This window comes from Cimex lectularius, unplaced genomic scaffold (genome assembly GCF_000648675.2).
Source record: "Cimex lectularius strain Harlan isolate CLEC.00 unplaced genomic scaffold, Clec_2.1 scaffold273, whole genome shotgun sequence".
Lineage (NCBI taxonomy): Eukaryota > Metazoa > Arthropoda > Insecta > Hemiptera > Cimicidae > Cimex > Cimex lectularius.
In genome coordinates this window covers 396,902-415,564 of record NW_019392859.1, presented here as the reverse complement: position 1 = coordinate 415,564, position 18,663 = coordinate 396,902, and the positions used below count along the sequence as shown (strand labels likewise).

The 18,663-nt window shown below is 36.4% G+C and overlaps 1 protein-coding gene across 2 annotated transcripts; it reads right to left on the bottom strand.

Moving 5' to 3' along the window:
* Positions 1-291: 291 nt before the first annotated feature.
* Positions 292-18,593, bottom strand: LOC106668529 (E3 ubiquitin-protein ligase Mdm2-like). 2 transcript variants are annotated; one of them, XM_014397378.2, is made up of 6 exons: positions 18,280-18,593; positions 10,412-10,691; positions 10,174-10,347; positions 9,883-10,120; positions 9,508-9,608; positions 292-685 (listed from the first exon to the last, which is right to left on the bottom strand). In XM_014397378.2, exons 2-6 carry the CDS (start codon positions 10,481-10,483, stop codon positions 437-439), a joined length of 834 nt encoding a protein of 277 aa, XP_014252864.1. In that variant the 5' UTR covers positions 10,484-10,691; positions 18,280-18,593; the 3' UTR covers positions 292-436. The 2 variants fall into 2 exon arrangements, with proteins under 2 accessions (XP_014252864.1, XP_014252865.1); XM_014397379.2 differs by lacking the exon at positions 9,508-9,608 and having other exon boundaries at positions 18,280-18,588.
* Positions 18,594-18,663: the final 70 nt, after the last annotated feature.

The following is an 18,663-nucleotide window of genomic DNA, read 5'->3' as shown; positions in this document are numbered from 1 at the left end:
TTTGGAAGATTAGAAAGTATTTAAATGAAAGGATGCCCTTTAGGTTCCACCACAAGCCCTCGTGCCAAGAAGATATGTCAAGGAAAATACCAAGGCAGTATTGTTAAAGCTAGAATGAGGTTTCGATGGTGCGACAACACGGTGGGCTTGCCGAACAGTCGAGTGGTAGCCGCGAAAAACGCATTGGTGATTAAGGTTAATATTTAAGAGTTGGATGCTGTTCTTTAGTCGAAGATATAGACGATTTCAAGTAATTTGCCAAAAAATATATGTAAATATTGATGAAACACATCGAAAAAATGTTGCGTTTATTTGTCGAGTTGTTTTTTAATAAAATGCATCACATGACAGCTTTTTATCGTATTTTGTCAAAATAATCAATTTACAGGCAAGAACGGGAAGGTTTATTAGCACAAATTCCTCCTAATAATGTGATCTATAGTTTTGCCGCATTCTGGGCAAGGGCCATTCTTCCGGAACAGATCTCGGGCGCACTTGTAGCAGAGGGAGCAATGGGCGGTCCTGTCGTGCACCAAGAACGCGTTTGGCCGCCCTTCGCCGCACTCACCGCACACACGGTCTTCCTCGTCGGACGTGTCCGTCGATTCATCGCTCGAGTCCGTCCTCGCCGATTCCATGTACGCCCGAAGGTACTCCCTTCTTTCAAGCCTCGCAAGCCTTCTTTCTGTAAATAAAATCAACATTTTCACGTCAATTTGCTATTTATATAGGTTTTTATAGTGTATGCTTAATCTCCATAAAACAGAGAGAAACTTAATAAAGAAATGCTAAAAACAATTCCCCAGCCCGAGCTGAACATTCTCGCTAAGGATGAGTTCGACTGTCTTCGTTATTTACAAAACCGAGTCTTTATCAAATATGATGACCGGTCTGGACTGTAAGGGCGCTGACAGACGGAGCGGTTTTGCTACGTTGTGACACACGGAGCGGTTTTGACCGAAGCGTTTACCGCTTCGGTTTTGCTAAACTACTTTTAATTTTTCATACTATAATTTAAAAGGCACAGAGCTGGGATTTGAACGAGGTCCCCTTCCTCCTCCAGATAATATTCAAAACAAAATCTTTATTAAACTAGTTACTACCATGTATCACCGACAGTCATACGCATACTTTGTACCCGTAAAGCTGTAGAAATCATTTAATTATAAGGTGATGTACTTTCAAGTAGTTGTAAAGTTAAAAGAGGCCCTGGAGGAAGGTGAGTTCGTTTTAAAAACGGTTGTGTTACTGTACAGCACCGTACAATCTGTAAATACTTAGATTTTCCCCCCCATTTTTAGTGGTGGTTAAGTATCAATATGTAAAGCTTAGGCGTCAGGAAGTTGAGAATTAGCTAAAATTCTATTATTTATTAATCTTATTGAACTGGCATTGGCCCATTCCCCATGGAGTTCCCATGGATGAAGAGATACTTCTGGTGTCTCTGTTGTACTATCGTTGGAAGAAGAGAATGGAGAAAAAACACAGGAGAATGTGGGTTCATCCAATTGTCGAGAAGAGAAGCGAAAGAGGGCATTTTAAGAATTTGTTTTCAGAGATGAGGAAACACCCTGAAGAATGTTTTAACTTTACCAGGATGTAAATGGGCAGTTTTGACGAGTTACATAGTAAAATAAAATGCCGCATTACAATTTTTTTTCTCCACGTCTATTTTTTGCATCTTAAAAGTAAATTAGAAGACTGACAAACAAACAACCCTTCAAGAAAGTGGGGTACGAACAGCTCAAATAAACGCCACGTGTGTCAGGGCTAATGCAATACTTGGGTACCACTCACCGCCTGGCGTTTTCAAAACCGACGCGTTGGGTCGTCTCCGCCACCGACCGACTCGGTTTGAAAACCGACAGGCGGTTACGACCGCTACGTCTGTCAGGTTAATGCAACAGCAATGAACGACTCACCGCCTCGATTTTTCTCGCGATAAACGCTTCGGTCAAAACCGCTCCGTGTGTCATCGCCCTAAGCTGGTCCTTAAGGCTAGTGCACACTTGCACTCCAAAGTTGCGCGTTATTGTTGCAGGGCTGAATTCGTTTGAGCTAGGAGTGTTGAGATTCAGCCCCGCAACATGACTCTTGTGTCTGGACTGTATTGCGGGTCTACATGATTCAGGATTTTGAGTCCCATCGAAACGGGAATCAGTGATACAACGTTGCAACATAGCAAGTGTGGACGCGTGTTCCTGGGGCAGCGTGGTTGCGAGATTAACAGTAGGGGAAATTGAATTTTTAAATTTTTTGTTTTCTTTAAACAACTTCGGCGCAACCATTCCTAAAAGATTTTCAAAATCTTAGATTCATTTTTAAAAAGTTGATAAATCTCATTCCATCTTCTAGCCTTGATGTGTACAAAATATTGCGGTTCTTACTAAAGAATTTTCGGACCCACCATCTTCTTTGATTTCTTTTATTTCTATTTTTAATTAATAATAACAATGAGAAACACCCGCGAGGCCTAACTCCTGAGACATTTTCTAGGGAACTGCCTCTGTAGTGTGGACATGACTTATTGTTGCAGGGCAGCCCACAAACAGACGCGCAACTTTGACCCTAGTTAACTAAGCTTTAAGGTCGGGGCTCGTGTGATGTTGCGGAGAAATATGACGTCAAGTTTAGATTGGTCAAGGTATCCATTGGCACTATTGAACAAGTCATATGGGTCATTGACGAGCGCTCCGTTATACATAAACTGAAGATAAAGTTCTCGCATGGCTTAGTGATGACATAGAACGGATTTCGACCTAGTTTGAAGTCATCAGCCGATCTTAAGTTGCACCGGTATCAATTTCCCATTTGCTTGGTTTACGCCATTATGATTTATAAAACTTTATAAACGGATTAAATTTGTCAAATTCTTTATTGACATTGGTAACTCAATATTCTCGTACCGCCAAGCGTACCTGGGTCTGTCCAGGTTGATAAGCCTCCAGGGAGTTTCCCTGGTTAACTTTGATCTCTCTCAGGAAGGCCAAGGATAGTGCGATTGTTGTTTATAACCGTCTAGGATCATTGTATAGGCCAGACTTTATGTCCAGTATTACTAAAAAAATATCGACGTATGTTGATAACGCCCAAGGGGCCATCTCTAAGCTCCTCAACAGTGGTCGAAACGATCTTGTAAGAGAAAATCTACGACATGCATAATCGCTCCTGTGCCTAGAAAAAACCAAGACGACGTCCACGATGCTGAACAAAAAAGTATGATATCCCAACAAAAACCTAATCGTGAAATAGGGTCAAGACACGCTCCCAAAAAATTAGCCTAACGTCCAGAAGAACGACGTCTCACACTTTTATTGACGTTATGTTGTCTTATTTAAGGACGGATAAATCTAAGTTCACAAATAATGGGATACCGACAATATTATAAGTCCGTACATCGGCGCGAGAAAACACCGCATGTCACGTTCGAGAATCACGACTAGACAATTTTTTTCAGATTTTGTTTGTATCTATATTTTCAGTAATATAAATATCGACCACTTTTTCACTCAGGAACCCATATGCAGACCAAAGTACATATTTGTACATACTGTATAAAACTTACATATGTCATTTTACAGACATATTTAAGATTGTTTTGCCCTGATGATGACATTAAAATAGTTCGAATGCTTGGCAGTAACAACTGAATTTGCTTTCTTCTTCAAGACCATACCTTGATCCAAAATGTTCGTATCAACATATTGTTAATTTTTTCTCAGTATCTTTTTTTTTAACTTCCTCATAGCTAGTCCCAATCCTTGTGGATGGGGGACGATAAAAGACAAAATACTATTTTTTTTAAATAATTTTATTCCGGGAAAAATTCTTTACCAAATGAAGGCTCTCGTTGAAAGAAAATCCTGCAGGAGACATCACAAGCAATACCAAAATTCATTATCGAGGAAGGTTTTTTTCGAGCCATTTATCTCGCGTTGTTGATGAGCCACGAACTTGACGACAATGACGGGCCCGTATTGTCCACACAATTGGTGTTAGCATATGAAATATGTATATTTTTGACTATTCTGGGTCGTTTATATCCATGAAGTCACATTTGTGATGTTATCTTCAGTCTCGCTGATGTATAGGGCACCGTGAAATTTTGTGATTTGGACCTGATCAATTTAGTTAATGGTTCGAGATGGTTATATTTCTTTTACTTCTTTCTTTTTTAATCGATAGAGACGTGATCTTGGTGCCTTTTATTGGTCACAAATTGAATTTAATTTAGTTTTTCCGATCTTTAGTTTTTTCGGTTTTCTTGCGTCGTAAAAAAAATAATTAAAATTCAAATGCAGTTTCTACTATCAAATGTTAACTAATACTCTAACCTGTTAAATTAAGTTAATTTTGTTCAAATCGATCGACTAGTTCGCTATCTCGCATAAGAGTAAATGGAGTCCCCGCAGCACGGCGACAATCGTGAATGCTAGCTCATGCAAAGATGAAATGAGAGGGAATAAGTTACTTTTAAATAGTCGCCGAATGGATCTTCACGACAGTATTACTTTCATATCCATAACATTTAAACTTTAGATGACGTGGCCTCTCGAAAATTCACATTTTTCGTGAGCCAACTTTTCTTGGAGGCCCCCATACCGAAGTGGAAGACGTTCATCGAATACACGTGATGCCTTACAAAAAATAAAGGGGGTAACAACCTGGGTTGTCCATATGAAATGGGACGCTCTATGTATGAAGACTGATTAACGGATTACATCACCTTTCGGATATTAAGTAGGCCCGGCAAAAAAACAAGAGTTGAGCTGCCTCTATAGATGCTAAAAATTGTGGAATTCGAATGGAAATATGCCGGCAAAAATGCTTATAATAATGTACAATAAGACTTCATACATTCGAATTCGATCATCCAGTCCGAATGCATAGCGTACTATAAAATATAAAATCAAGCAAGTATTTTCGAGATTCATAGGCCGTAAAGCTCAGTGTTGCTAAATGATAACTGGAGGAATTATTAATATTTTAATGATTTGTGTAAAAGCCTACATGCAACAACTAAAAACTGTGTATATAAGTATATTGCTGTATATAAACTTCTTCCTCGGACATAACCTTCGCATAGCTTTTACAAATATTGAAGCCATTTAATCTTTAAATGTAACCAAGGCATAACCTCCGCCTAGTTTATTTAATTTTAATTTAAAACCAAAACGTAACATCCCATCCTTTGTCCGTCGTACGGATACTACTACAAATCTTGAACCCGTGACCTAACCTTCGCCTAGTTTTTACATAACACTAACATAACTTGAAGCAAAAAAACTTGAAAATTGAACCAGGGCTTAACCTCCGTTTAGTTTTTAGAACACATTAGGAAGTTTACCTTTAAATGTAACATGTAACCTTTAAATGTAAAGTAAGTTTATAACAACAAAAAATTGTGGAATTTGAATGCAAATATGCCAGCAAAAAATGCTTGTAATAATACAGACTAACACATATGAACACATATACGAATTCAATCATCCAGTCCGAATGCATAGCAAATATAAAATATAAAATCAAGCAAGTATTTTCGAAATTCATAGGCCGTAAAGCTCAGTGTTGCTAAATGATAACTGGAGGAATTATTAATATTTTAATGATTTGTGTAAAAGCCTACAGGCAACAATCCTTTTAATAACGAGACTAATAGGTCCGGGGAAGCGGCTTCCAGCGGAATTGAAAGGAATATTATCTCTTCTAATAATTGCTTTAAATATTATAATAGACAGAACAACTTCATCAACTCTATCACAAACTGTATATAATTTATGCACAAAATACTAAATATCAAGAATAGTTGATAAAAAATATTACAACGTACTTATTTTTGCTGACTAATTTAAGAGATTGCAGCTAATAAATCATGTTTTTACAAACAAAACTAAATAAAATAATGCAACCATACATTTTAAATAAAAGTTGAAAGTCAAATTGGAGGCTGCGGATATGTATTGGGTTGTCCGGAAAATAATGCAGGATTTTAAGTTTTCATTAAAAAAAATCTATATAAAATATTCTGTTTACGTTTACAGGATTACTCATTTGTATGAATGTCAACACTTATTAATCCTCTTCCAAATGATATTGTTTGTTTACCTCTGTAGCATTCCGCTACTTGGAAATAATTCAGTCATCCTTATAATGTCAAAGCGAGAATTTCGTACGATTTTCTTTTACGAGTTTAAACTCGGCCGAAGCGGAGCCCAAACGGCTAGAAACATTAACCAAGTCTGGGGCGAGGGTTGTGTTAATGAGTGCACTGTGCAAAGGTGGTTTAAAAAATTTCGGGAGGGAGATTTCAGCCTTGAAGATGAAGAAGGTCGTGGAAGGCCTTCCTCTCTTAATGATGATGTTCTGCGATCAGTGGTGGAAGAAAACCCCAAAACAACTGTTCGAGAACTTGCAGAGCAACTCAAAGTCAGTAAAACGACCGTCGCTGACCACCTCAAGGCGATTGGAAAAGTGAAAAAACTCGAAAATTGGGTTCCACACTCATTAAACGATCGCCAAAAAAATCAGCGCTTTGATGTTTGTGCATCACTTCTTTGTCGAAACAAAAATGACCCATTTCTGGCCAGAATTGTTACATGTGACGAAAAGTGGATTCTCTACGATAACACTAGACGTTCTGGACAGTGGCTCGACAAAGGAGAAGCTCCAATACATTTTCCAAAGCCCCCAACTCATCAAAAAAAGGTAATGGTTACGGTATGGTGGGCTTCATTTGGTTTAATACACTACAGCTTCTTAAATCCTGGCGAAACCATCAATGCTGAATCATACTGTAACCAAATTAATACCATGCATCAGAAATTGGCAGTAATGAAGCCCTCTTTGGTCAATCGGAAAGGGCCCATTTTGTTGCATGACAACGCTCGACCACATGTGTCACGTGTAACGTCACAAAAATTATTGGAGCTTGGCTATGAAACTTTGCCTCACCCACCCTACTCTCCGGACCTCTCGCCTACTGACTACCATTTTTTTAGACACCTGGACCACTACTTACAACACATAATATTCAAAAATCAAACGGAACTGGAAAATGCATTTATTGACTTTATCAATTCTAAAAATTCTGAATTCTACTCAGACGGAATTAATAAGTTACCAACACGTTGGGAGAAATGTATTGAGAGTATGGGAAATTATTTTGATTAAAGAACATTGCTTTAAAGTAACTAGTTTCTTTTTTTTTGTTTAATACCAAAATCCTGCATTATTTTCCGGACAACCCAATAAATTATGCACGTATTTTGTTCGATAATGAACTCGTGCGACTATAAAATAAATAGTAAAAATTTACAGAATAATATACCTCAAATTTCACAAAACTGCAACAATTTCTTATTTAAAAGTTTTTGCTATTAAATTAAATTATTATTCATAGGCGCACATGAATTATTATGAAGATTGTGGATGGTGAAGAGGAAACAGGGCTGCTTTGAAGTTTATATAACTTATAAAAAGACAACTGTTTTTATTGTTCTTAGCAAAATAGTAAAAAAAATTTTAGAGTGGCGGCTTCTAAATTTACGTAATGGAAACATTGGGATGGCATCGTTATTGCAGGTATAAGGACAACATGGTACACTGAATTGGCACCCGGTGCTACGGACCTACTACATCCCTTCACATCACCCCATACGTTAACTGCCATTAGCGGTAAAATCCTTTAAAAAAAAGGTAAACCCCATCCTTGAAAGCTCCCTGCAATTCCGTTTTATGTTGTCTGTTACTATCATCAAATTAAACCCTTACAGTCATTCATTGACCACTATTATCGTTCGAGCAAACAAACTAACTTAAATTACTGTGAGCCAATAGATGCAAGAAAACTGTTACAACTCAGAAAGGGGTAGTACAGCTGAATTTTTAAAGTTTTGTGTTTTCGCTTACGTTTTGGAGAAACGAAACACAATATTGATGGATCATGACTGTTATTATTGTCCACGATCGTAATGGCTCGTACTTAATACATCCGTCAAAAAAGTAAATTTCCATTTGTCTATCATGTAAAATTTTCTTTTGTTATGTCATTTTTCTTGTGGGTGTACGATATGTAGATGATACCGTCTTTCTTTCAGCAAACCCAGACACAGTAGTGGCTTAAAAAACTCTAGGACCATCTCTTCTTTTTGGAAAAATAGTTCAATAAATGGAGAATCAGACTCAACAAAACTGCAAATAATCTTCACTCTTCTCGTCCTTTCTACCATAACTCTGTTCCTTACCATGCATCCAGTGTCTTCCGCTATTTGGGACTTTACATCGCTACACTTACTGGGAACCCCCACACTCGACTCAAACGAACAGAACTAATCTCAAAAGACTTCTTGGCAACATATCGAAACATACACTGCAAAATAAATGTTCTCGACTTCAATACAACCATTGATCAAGACCTAACATATCATCTACCTCTCTCTCCCCTCCGCTGAAACTATTCATACCCAATTAAGTATCCACAAGCTCACTCCTAAAGAAAGCTCCTGGTTTCGACCTTCCCCATCCTTCATTCCTATAGCCTTATTCCTGACCACCACTTTGGGTTCAAAATTCTCACTCTACTATTCAGCAGAAAAATGAATATATTGTATTTTACATCAGGATTGACTCCCTTAATCAGATACGCCATATACGTACAGGAAATCCTCGAGGAAAAGCCACCGGGATATCCTTGGGGAATTCCTCTAACGAACCTGCGCCCGCAAAAGGAGAGGATTATCCTGAAGGAAATCCTCAAGGCCTAGTCCTTTGCTGACTAGTTGACCTAGTTCGCCAAAAGGAGGAAAAAGAAGTGATTTTGTTTGGGATTTTTGGGCCTCTCTTTCCCACCGCGGCCTGAAGACGCCGCCAAAGATGTAAAGGAATTCCTCAAGGCTTGGACTGTTCAGGCCGAACTATCTGCTTTTAAAGTTTCCAACCTTTCCACAAGGCAGAGATCTAATCGCCTTTTACGACAAGCAGAAAGTGGTGTACTTTAAGCCCCAGGAGCCAACAGGACAAACTTTCAATACTTGGCCTATGAGACCAGATTAAGACGTCCCGCCAATTAATTAAAGATCCAAAAATATTTAGTCGAAAAGCATCTCTACTATAATGAACATAGAGAGACAATAAAAAATGATCTAGCATAAAATACATTCTAGATAGAATCAACAGTAATCAAAGAGATAATTAGAATGCGTAGTCAACAACTGTTTATTAAACGCGTTTCTCCATGGGAAGAGAATCAATCAACTGTGTAGGTATTACATATGACCAAACACGATTTCAAGCATTTCACTTTCAAATTACCAGTTTGTTATTATCTAGCACCAATAATTACAAGACAACATACAAAGAAAAAACAAAATATAAAGACCCATCAAAAGCGGACACAAAGACATTTTATAATTCAAGAAAATAATAGTTAAATATCTGCCATGGAATGGTAAAGGTCAAACGAAACATTGGCCAAATGTAAAGGGAGAGTAATGTATTATTTAGACATACCAGACAGAACTTTGATCCAGAAAGTGCTACATATCGTTTGATGTTCATTGGGCATATAGATCTGCAGTTTTGACTAATTTTCTGCATCTGTAGGATAACACCTACATAGAAGTACATTATGACATACAAACAAAAATTATTGCAAAACTAAAAAATATATAATTTATGTTATAATAGTATGTCAGAAAAAGTTGTTCGATCATAAATGTTGACAAAGACAAAGATTGTCTATAATTATCCCCTCCTTTTTAAAAATAATGTGTTTTAAACAATAGCTAACAATATTTTTTCAAACTTTTAAACATTTTCTATCAATTCTCAATTATTTTAATAGTTTGTATATAATAAACGCTCAGGATACAAAAATTGATTTACCTTCTTCATGATCGTAATCTGAATCGGAAGTGCTGTCCATGCTGCTGCTGCCCAGTCGGTTCGGCAAGTTAGAGTACATCGGGTTAGGGACTCTCACATCTCCTTTCATGTTGTGATAGTTTCTCTCAGGGACAAAAAGTACGTCGTTGTCTGTGCTCGCGGTATGCGAGGCGGACGGGGGCCTCCGCAGAGCAGGTCGCCTTCTGTTCGGCCTGCGTGGCATCCAAGTCCTTCTGGCCTGGAAACAAACGGTGTCAGAGGTCATCCAAAGCATACAACACGCATACGTACATTGTAGCAGTTCCTGCAGTATCTGGCCTTTGTGGCGAGTGGCGCACTGCAGCGCAGGCACTTGTTCTGGTCTTCGCTGAAGCGACACTCGGACGAGCCGTTCTCGTCATCTGCGAAGCTGTTCCTGCTGTCGACCGCACCTCTTTTGTGTTCGCCCATCCCGCCGGGGAATGTCTTAAAACGAAAATATGATTTTTTGGTGCCTAGGATATCAACAGTGGCTCAAATTTGGACTTACTCGTCCGCTGATGTCTGCAAACGAGTCCTTGGATATTGTTCGTTTTGAAAGGTTTTTATTTGCGTTCCCCATTTATCGACTCAGCCAGATTCATTTCATTAACTCATGTATAACAGTGGTACGGTGCTAGCCGTGTTATAAATGGGAAGTGAAAAATCTTGATTTGTTTACTTGGTTTGATTGAATATGTGGTGTTGAGAGTAACATGTGTGATATTAAATAAATCCATGTGGAATACAGGTAGAGGTAAGTTGTTTTTCATCTCACCTTGACGTCATTTCTGAAACAAAATTTACAGCTTAACTACATTTTTTTATGTACGATACGTTGGGTAGATTAATCAAAAGTTATAACTAGATGATAAAAACTTCTACATGAAGTACGGTAATAGAAATGTATGGTGTTTAGTGACCGTTAGCGGTCTGGTGTGACGTAGGTTTTAGAAAAGCATTTCTTTATCGTGCCAACGTTTCGATCTTTATTGAGATCATCTTCAGGGCTCTAAGTGTTTGTTTTCCGTGTGTTTTTTCCTCAACACGACCCACAAGAATGACACATCTACTCGGAAAACAAACACTTTGAGCCCTGAAGATGATTTCAATAAAGATCGAAACGTTCGCATGATAAAATGTTTTTCTAAAACCTACGTCACACCAGACTGCACCTCACGACCTCCAAATAATAATTACGTTAATAGGTTTAAGAAAAACATTAAATTAAGATATAATCATAGTTTATTCATTACTGTCTGAAAAATGATATTTGCCAATTTTTTTCATTTTAATAAGGTGGATGAAAAAGTAAATAATAATACTATACTTTATTATTTGTATAGTAATAACAATTAAATAAGAAAAAAAAAGTATTATACAGAGTGGAAAAAGAAAATCCGTCTGTCGGAGGTCGCTGGATAATATAAAGGAGCGATAGTGCCTTTTTTCACAAGCAAAGGAAAAAGTAAGAACTACTTTATAGGAAAAAAATTTTTTTTAAAAAATGATTAATTAGAAATTGAATTCCACCACTAAATCATGACGGTAGTGCCAGGCCTGTCGAGCACATTTAATTAAATTCCTAAACTTATACTTAAATAGAACATTAAGAACTTTACTTTAACTTAACTTACTTAATTACTTACTTAATACTTACTTTATTTTATTTAGAACTTTTTTTTTAACGAGGGTTCGCAACAGCAGAGGTTATATCAACCCTCGGGGTGCCGGCGTTTTTGAAAAAAGCCCATTTATAAGTATGTCGGGTTCGAATGCAGGGCCGCTGGATCCGAACCCAGGACCTTTGCCTTACAGTGACGAGCGCCGTGTCAACGCCTAAACCGTTGCGGCCACCGACACCCCCAAAAACCTTTTTAACCTTGCGCAGTGGCAATATCGTAATCAATGAAGTTCTACTAGAACATTAAACTGGACTTTTGCAATTACAGAATAATTCAAGTGTAAACGGCGGATCTCTGACAAAATGGTGGATTCAGCCAAAAAATGGACAATGTCTTCCCTAACACCTGAATTACATAAAACATGATACATAAGCACGTCATTTCGTAGAGTCCGAAAAGGGGGCACCATTCATATATAAAAGATCACCTCTGATCTTGAAAATCCAGTGAAGTTCATCCAAAGTCAAGCCTCGCGAATTATCTGTAATTAACCTAAACATACCGAGCTGCTATCTAACTGTCTGTAAAATAAGAAATGTGAAGTAGACGAGACTTTTTCCTGGAGAGCAGAAATAAATTTTAATTTTAAATTAACTAGTATTTCCTAGCGGGCCAACTGTTTACATTATGTGGCGAGAAGAGTTCACATGATAGCTCATTAGAGAGGTCGTTCCACCCCCTAAACCAGAGTACACCACGATTATTTCACGGGCAACTATTTTTGGCAAGCGATAATACGGAAGTTTAATTATTTTTAATATGTATTTGAAATGGAGCTGCAATGTAAACAAATACAACTGGCTAGTTCGGTCTCTATATATAACATGTAATTAGGTGTTGGGGTAGGTAAGGCAAAAAACTTTCTTATGAAGAAGTGTTGAATCTGGGTAAAAAAGTAAATAATTGCTAATATTAAGCACAGTCTATAGTATTGGGTTAGTGCAAAATTAATACAGTTTTGAAAATGTATTTTATTTTTGCAGGTGCTTGTTATGTAAAGCTAAATCAACTGTTTATCTATTATACCAAACATTTTAGTTTATATTGAATTTTATAAGAGTGAGGCTTGCGAAATTAAATATGTCCAAACAAGATTTTCGTCAAATTTATTTGTACGAATTTAAGCTTGAGCGAAGTGTCCAAACAGCGCGTAACATACGGCTTAAGGGAGGGAAGCATTAGCGAATATACGGTGCAGCGATGATTTCAGAGATTTCGTCCTGGAAATTTCGATCTCGAAGACTGGTAGGGTCGCGGTAGGTCTTCCGTTGTGGACGACAATCAATTTTAAAACGTTGATTGAAGGAATTTCAGTTGACCACTAAATCATGTTCGCCATCTGGAGCAAATTGGTAGAGTAAAGAAACTCGACTAGTTGGGTATCGCCGAAGCCCAGGGAAATGGACGCTCGGAATTTGTACATCTCTTCCGCTGAGTCACCAAAATGATCGAGTCATCACGTGCAATGAAAAACGGATTCTGAACGATAACAGGAGGGTTATTCAGGTCAGTAGTTGGAACTTCCCGAAACCAAATCTGTACCCAAAAAAGGTTATGGTGACGGCTGGAGTCGTTCACTGTAACTTCGTAAAACTATCATAGCAGAGGAACATTTCCAAGAAATTGACAAGATGCACGGGAAACTGTAACTTTTTTGAATGCATTGATAAACCGTAACTACTCTTCTTACGATAACGGCAGGCCACTTGTCGCAATGCCAACCCAGCAGAAACTTATGGACTTATGAGGTGAAACCTTACTGCACTCTCCATGTTCCCTACCTTCCTCTCCTCCTTCCTACCTCTCACCTAAAGACTTTAATTTTTTAGTCATTTTGATCATTTCTTGAAGGATACATTTTTAAGAGAACAAGGTGAAGCCGAAAACGCCTTCCAATACTTTATTATGAGTCCAAATAAAGATTTTTATGTCAGCGGAATAAAAGCTCCTATTACATGTTGGCAAAGATGTACAGATTGTGATGGGGCATATTTCGAATAAACTTATTTATTTTATAAAAATTAAAAATAGTTTTGACTCTATTTTCAAAACCTGCATTATTTTTGCACCAGCCCAATAATACAGTACAACAATTGATCAATGTCACTTGTCATAAATGTCAACAAGTTTAGTAATTTCACATTTTATTCTTCACAACTTTTCCAGTGAAAAAATTATGTCTACATGTAACGTATATTAATTAATCTTGTCATATAAGACTACCTACAGATTAAATAATATAACATAGTAAAACACTGAAAGTCTTTTTTCGTTTCATAAATTTTATTAATGTAAACATTTATACATTTTTATCAGTTTTGTAGGTAATCCTAGTTGAATATATAAACAACCTTCCTTTCCCCCATCACAACATGTCTGCATCTAATTACAACAAGATGCAAGTTTGCCAAAATAAAGATAAAACTTTTCCGGCTCAATTAGTCCCAGTGTGTACATAAATAATTAAATTAATTACGTAAAAAAGTATTTTTTATTTAATTATTATTTATTATATTTTTTAAATTTAATTTCAAAAGATATGACCTCCAGTATCGCAAATACAAACACGAGCGACTTTAGCACATGCTACTGTGATACATTATTTTGATAGTACAAGGTAACCAGAGAAGTTAGTGCGGGTTTTTTTTGTTATTGTTTAATACTGTTAATTAGCATTTCTATTTAAATAGGAGAATTAGTTGTTTACATCACGCAATACCAAGTAGTTAATGTGTTAGTCCATAAAGAAAAAGTGTCTCGAACAGTTCACTGTAAATTATAAAATATTTTCTTTCTCTTGGCTTCACAACCCATAATTCGTGCGTGCTTACTGTATGAATCTATGCTTGGTACTGATTGATTTAATAAACAAAGCAGTCAATGTGAAGTTACTTCTGGAGTTTGCGAGGTGACGAATCGGTAAATTGATCCTTACCGATCTTTGTCTGCCTATCCTCGCAACCTAGATCTGTAAGACGGGTTCCGACAGTCTCTTTTTGGAGTCGTTGGGGCGGGGTGCGAGTGTCGGCGTTTCTTTGTTTATCGGTGCCATTAGTGATTTAAGTCTTTTTTTAATTATTCTTCCGGTCGGTCTTTGTGATCGTCGCTCCTTTTTCTTTTTAGTTATTACAGTGTTTTGGATTGGGTAAAATTAAAAGATGGAAACTGTTGTTAATTTGTCTGTTTATTAGGTTTTTAGTAATTAATGTATGGTGTATATTTTGAAGTTTTCGGGTAAGTTCATTTTCGTCCTTTTACCTACGTCGTGTAGAGTTGTAGTTTCATGCTTGTCTGTAGAACTGAAAGTTCATGCTTTTTCGTCATTGTCCCTAAACGAGCTTATTGTTCTTTGTATCTGTCTTTCATATTTCGTCTTGTCTGTCCTATATATTTGTCTTCACATTCGCATATTATGGCGAATATGCCATTTTTGTCAATGTTTTGTCTTAGTAGTTTTTCAATTGTGTCTGCAGTGCTGTATTAATTCCTTATAATTTGGTAAATAGATTTGTCAATTTATTATTTCCCTATTTATGTGAATGTGGTCCATTTATGTGTGCGCGTTGATATTTTATTTTTTTATCGTTTTGGAGTGAAATTTTGTTTCTTTATCGGAAAAAGAATTAACTTTTAGATAATTACTCCAACACAGGGGTCTAATTTCTAATGTCAACTGAGTCCAAAATCCACGAAAATGATTAACTTTCGATGTGACAGAGATAGGAAACGTGTTCAATTGAATTGGATAAACTAATGTCGGAACATCATAACGTCTTCTTCGATAAAATTTTGTGGTCATTTTGCAAACAATTGACATTTGGGCGGCTTATGTGATAATACGTCTGATCTTTGGGTTACTTTTAAGCATAAGGTTTTTTTGCCCATTGCTGAAATTTTTACAGTAAACATTTTCTAGCATTTTCTTTGCTTCTACTAGAATCTATCATTTCTACAAATTAGGTAATTTATTCGTGAAAAAACTGATTCCCAGGTTCAATTGTTAAGGGACGGAATTGGATAAAAAAGCGACGGAACGTCTTAACGCCTTCTTCGGTGAAATATTGTCGTCATTTTGCTAAGATTTGACATTTGGAAGGCTGATATGGTAATACAGTTACAGGGATCTTTAGTTACTCTTAAACTTACGGTTTTGTTTACCCATTGCTAAAATTTTGATGGTACTTGACCAAAGACAACGATAATGTACGTCGTACATTTTTTTAATCTGCCTGTTTAATTGGGTACCGAGTTATTTGGGGATCAACTGAGCATTGGACATTTAAAGCAAAGAGATCGAGGTGGTAAATAATTACAAATATTTAGGAGGGTGTAACCGTCACCACAGGTTTCGTTCGGTCCACATTTGGCATTGAAAGCCTCCTCTGAAAATCTGTCTATTTATAAACCCTGGTAACCGCTTACATCACAAGGTACTATTCATTGTTTAGAGTACCCAGCTCGTCGCATTATCTTGTATTATCTTGCTGTCACGTTTAGGGATGTCAACAATTTGATAATCAAAAAGGTTCAATGCTTTTCTGTTTGGAGAGTCTTTCAATGTAACCAGCAGCCACACTTAATTACTTGATTTATATAGAGATTTCACGTGAACCTCTTTTTATTTACTATTTGACGTTACACTTTTCATTTGTTACAATTAATTAAGGTTTTTAGTTGAGATAAAAAAGTCAATGGTACGAGCGGGATTCGAACCTAAGGTGAAGCGGATCACGAAATTAGTGAATTGAACTTTTCATTTGTTTTCAAATCTCGTACGCTTACATCTCTCCAAGGTATCTGCCGTGACATTTTTTTTCTTGTGATGTTTAAGGGTATTATGTTAATTTTCTTTTTTTTTTATATTTTAAGATTCAATGATTATTCAGAAATCGTGAGATGCGGTCTGGTGAGATGTAGGTTTCAGAAAAACAGTTTCTTTATCATTCCAACGTTTCGATCTTTATTGAGATCATCTTCAGGGCCTGGGATTTAAAATTACATTTTAAATTTACATTGTTTAAATTTAACAAAAACATGTAGGATATGGAAAAAAGTGAATTTATATAATGCAAATAAATATTTGTTTTTACATTCACTATTTTTCGTGGACCGCTTGACCAATTAATATCATTCAATTAATTAAGCCGGCTCGTGACACTGAACCTAAAACCTTAATTAAAATAGATTTTTTTAAATATTTAATCAAAGTATTTCTACTCACTCAAAGTGTTTGTTTTCTGCGTAATTGTGCCATTCTTGCGTGTCGTGTTGAGAGTGCCAGTGAAATATTGCTGTTTTATGTTTATATACATTGGATTTTGAAGGGGTGGGGAAGGAAGTCGGTATAGAAAGACATTTTTGTATAAGGAGTCGGCTTCTTTGAGGTAAAAAGAGCCGACGATGGTAATGGTTCGGCCAGATTATCCTTTCAGGATTACATAGACGGGGATAAATAGGAAAAGGAAAGCTAAATTGTTCAAAAATTAGACTATGTAAAAATGTTTGATGTGTGGAATTTGATGAATATTTTATATGTTATATGTTTTGTGTGATGTGTCTGTTCTGTAATCACCACACATTAAGATTCAATGTTCATGTGTCAAAAGAAAAAATGGGAGAAAAGGATAGGTATACTTCAACTATAACTAAATAAGTTGAAGTATATCTATCCTTTTCTCTAATTTTTTCTTTTCTTTTATAACGACCTCCGGTAGGCGGATTTTATCCGTCTTTATACACTATTTCTTTTATTTGTTGTACATTATTGTAAAGATTACAATAAATAAATCTAATCTTAATGTCACCGTTAATGGCACCCTACAAAACTAATAAATAAACAACGACTGAACCTGGGGAATCAATTTTTTCACAAATAATCTACCTAATTTGAAAAAATTAAGATTGTAGGAAGAACAAAGAAAATGCTAGACAGCATTAAATCTAAAAATTTCAGCAATGGGCCAACAAAACCTTATGTTTAAGTTTTATCCGACTTTATACCCAAGATCCTTGTAACCGTATTACCATATCAGCCTCCTAAATGACAACTTCGCAAAATAGCGACAATATCTCACCGAAGAAGACTTCGGCGTTCCGACACTAGTATATCCAATTCCGTCGCTTAACAATTGGACCTGGGTATCAAAGTTTTCACATATAATCTACCTAATTTGAAAAAATGCGAGATTGTATGGAGAACAAAGAAAATGCTAGAAAGTATTTACCGTAAAAATTTCAGCAATGAGCAAGCAAAACCTTACTCATAAGAGTCACCCAAGGATCAGACGTATTATCATAACAGCAAAATGTCAATTCTTTGCAAAATTTTTCACAGAAGAAGACGTTAAGACGATCCGATACTAGCTTACTCCAACTCCGTCGCTTAACGTTTAACTACCCGTTGAGTGTTAGCGGACGAGGGGATAGAGTATTTTATATTACTTTTTAAAATCATTCTCAAATAAAATTTCAAGGGGCTGGGGTTTGAACTCAGAACCACTAACATTAAGACACTTGGACAGTACGTTACTTTATTGTTTATGTAATTCCGATCAAAATCAAATAAACCTAAAATAAATTTTGTCATCTCTACACAATAAAAGAGATGTAGTTTTATCTTGTCAGTAAAATATCAGTAGAAATAACCTAGAAAATATACAGAATATAAGTTTTAATAACTAAAATTTTGATTTACCGATTTATTCCAAACTGAGAAAAAAATCACGAACAAGATGAGCTGCACTTGAACATTTATTCACATTTTTAACCATGTAGATGACACTATTTGTATTTAAACAAGAAATAAAAACACTTGAAAACACTGAATTTTGAAGCTTGAATAAAGGAGTGAATTGGTATTGATGGACAAACGGACTTAGTTTTGTTGCTTGCTCAGGTGCTTTTAAAATACATGTCTGCCCCGTAGAAAAAAATTGAAAACTTTTGAGTACTGCACTGTTCATCGACTTAAAGAGATAAAAAAAATCACGTTTAGCCGTTAACCCTAAAAGAACTTTAAAATCTTGACAGCTGATCGGACTTGATCTTCCCTTTTAAACACATGTTTTAATTGCCAAAT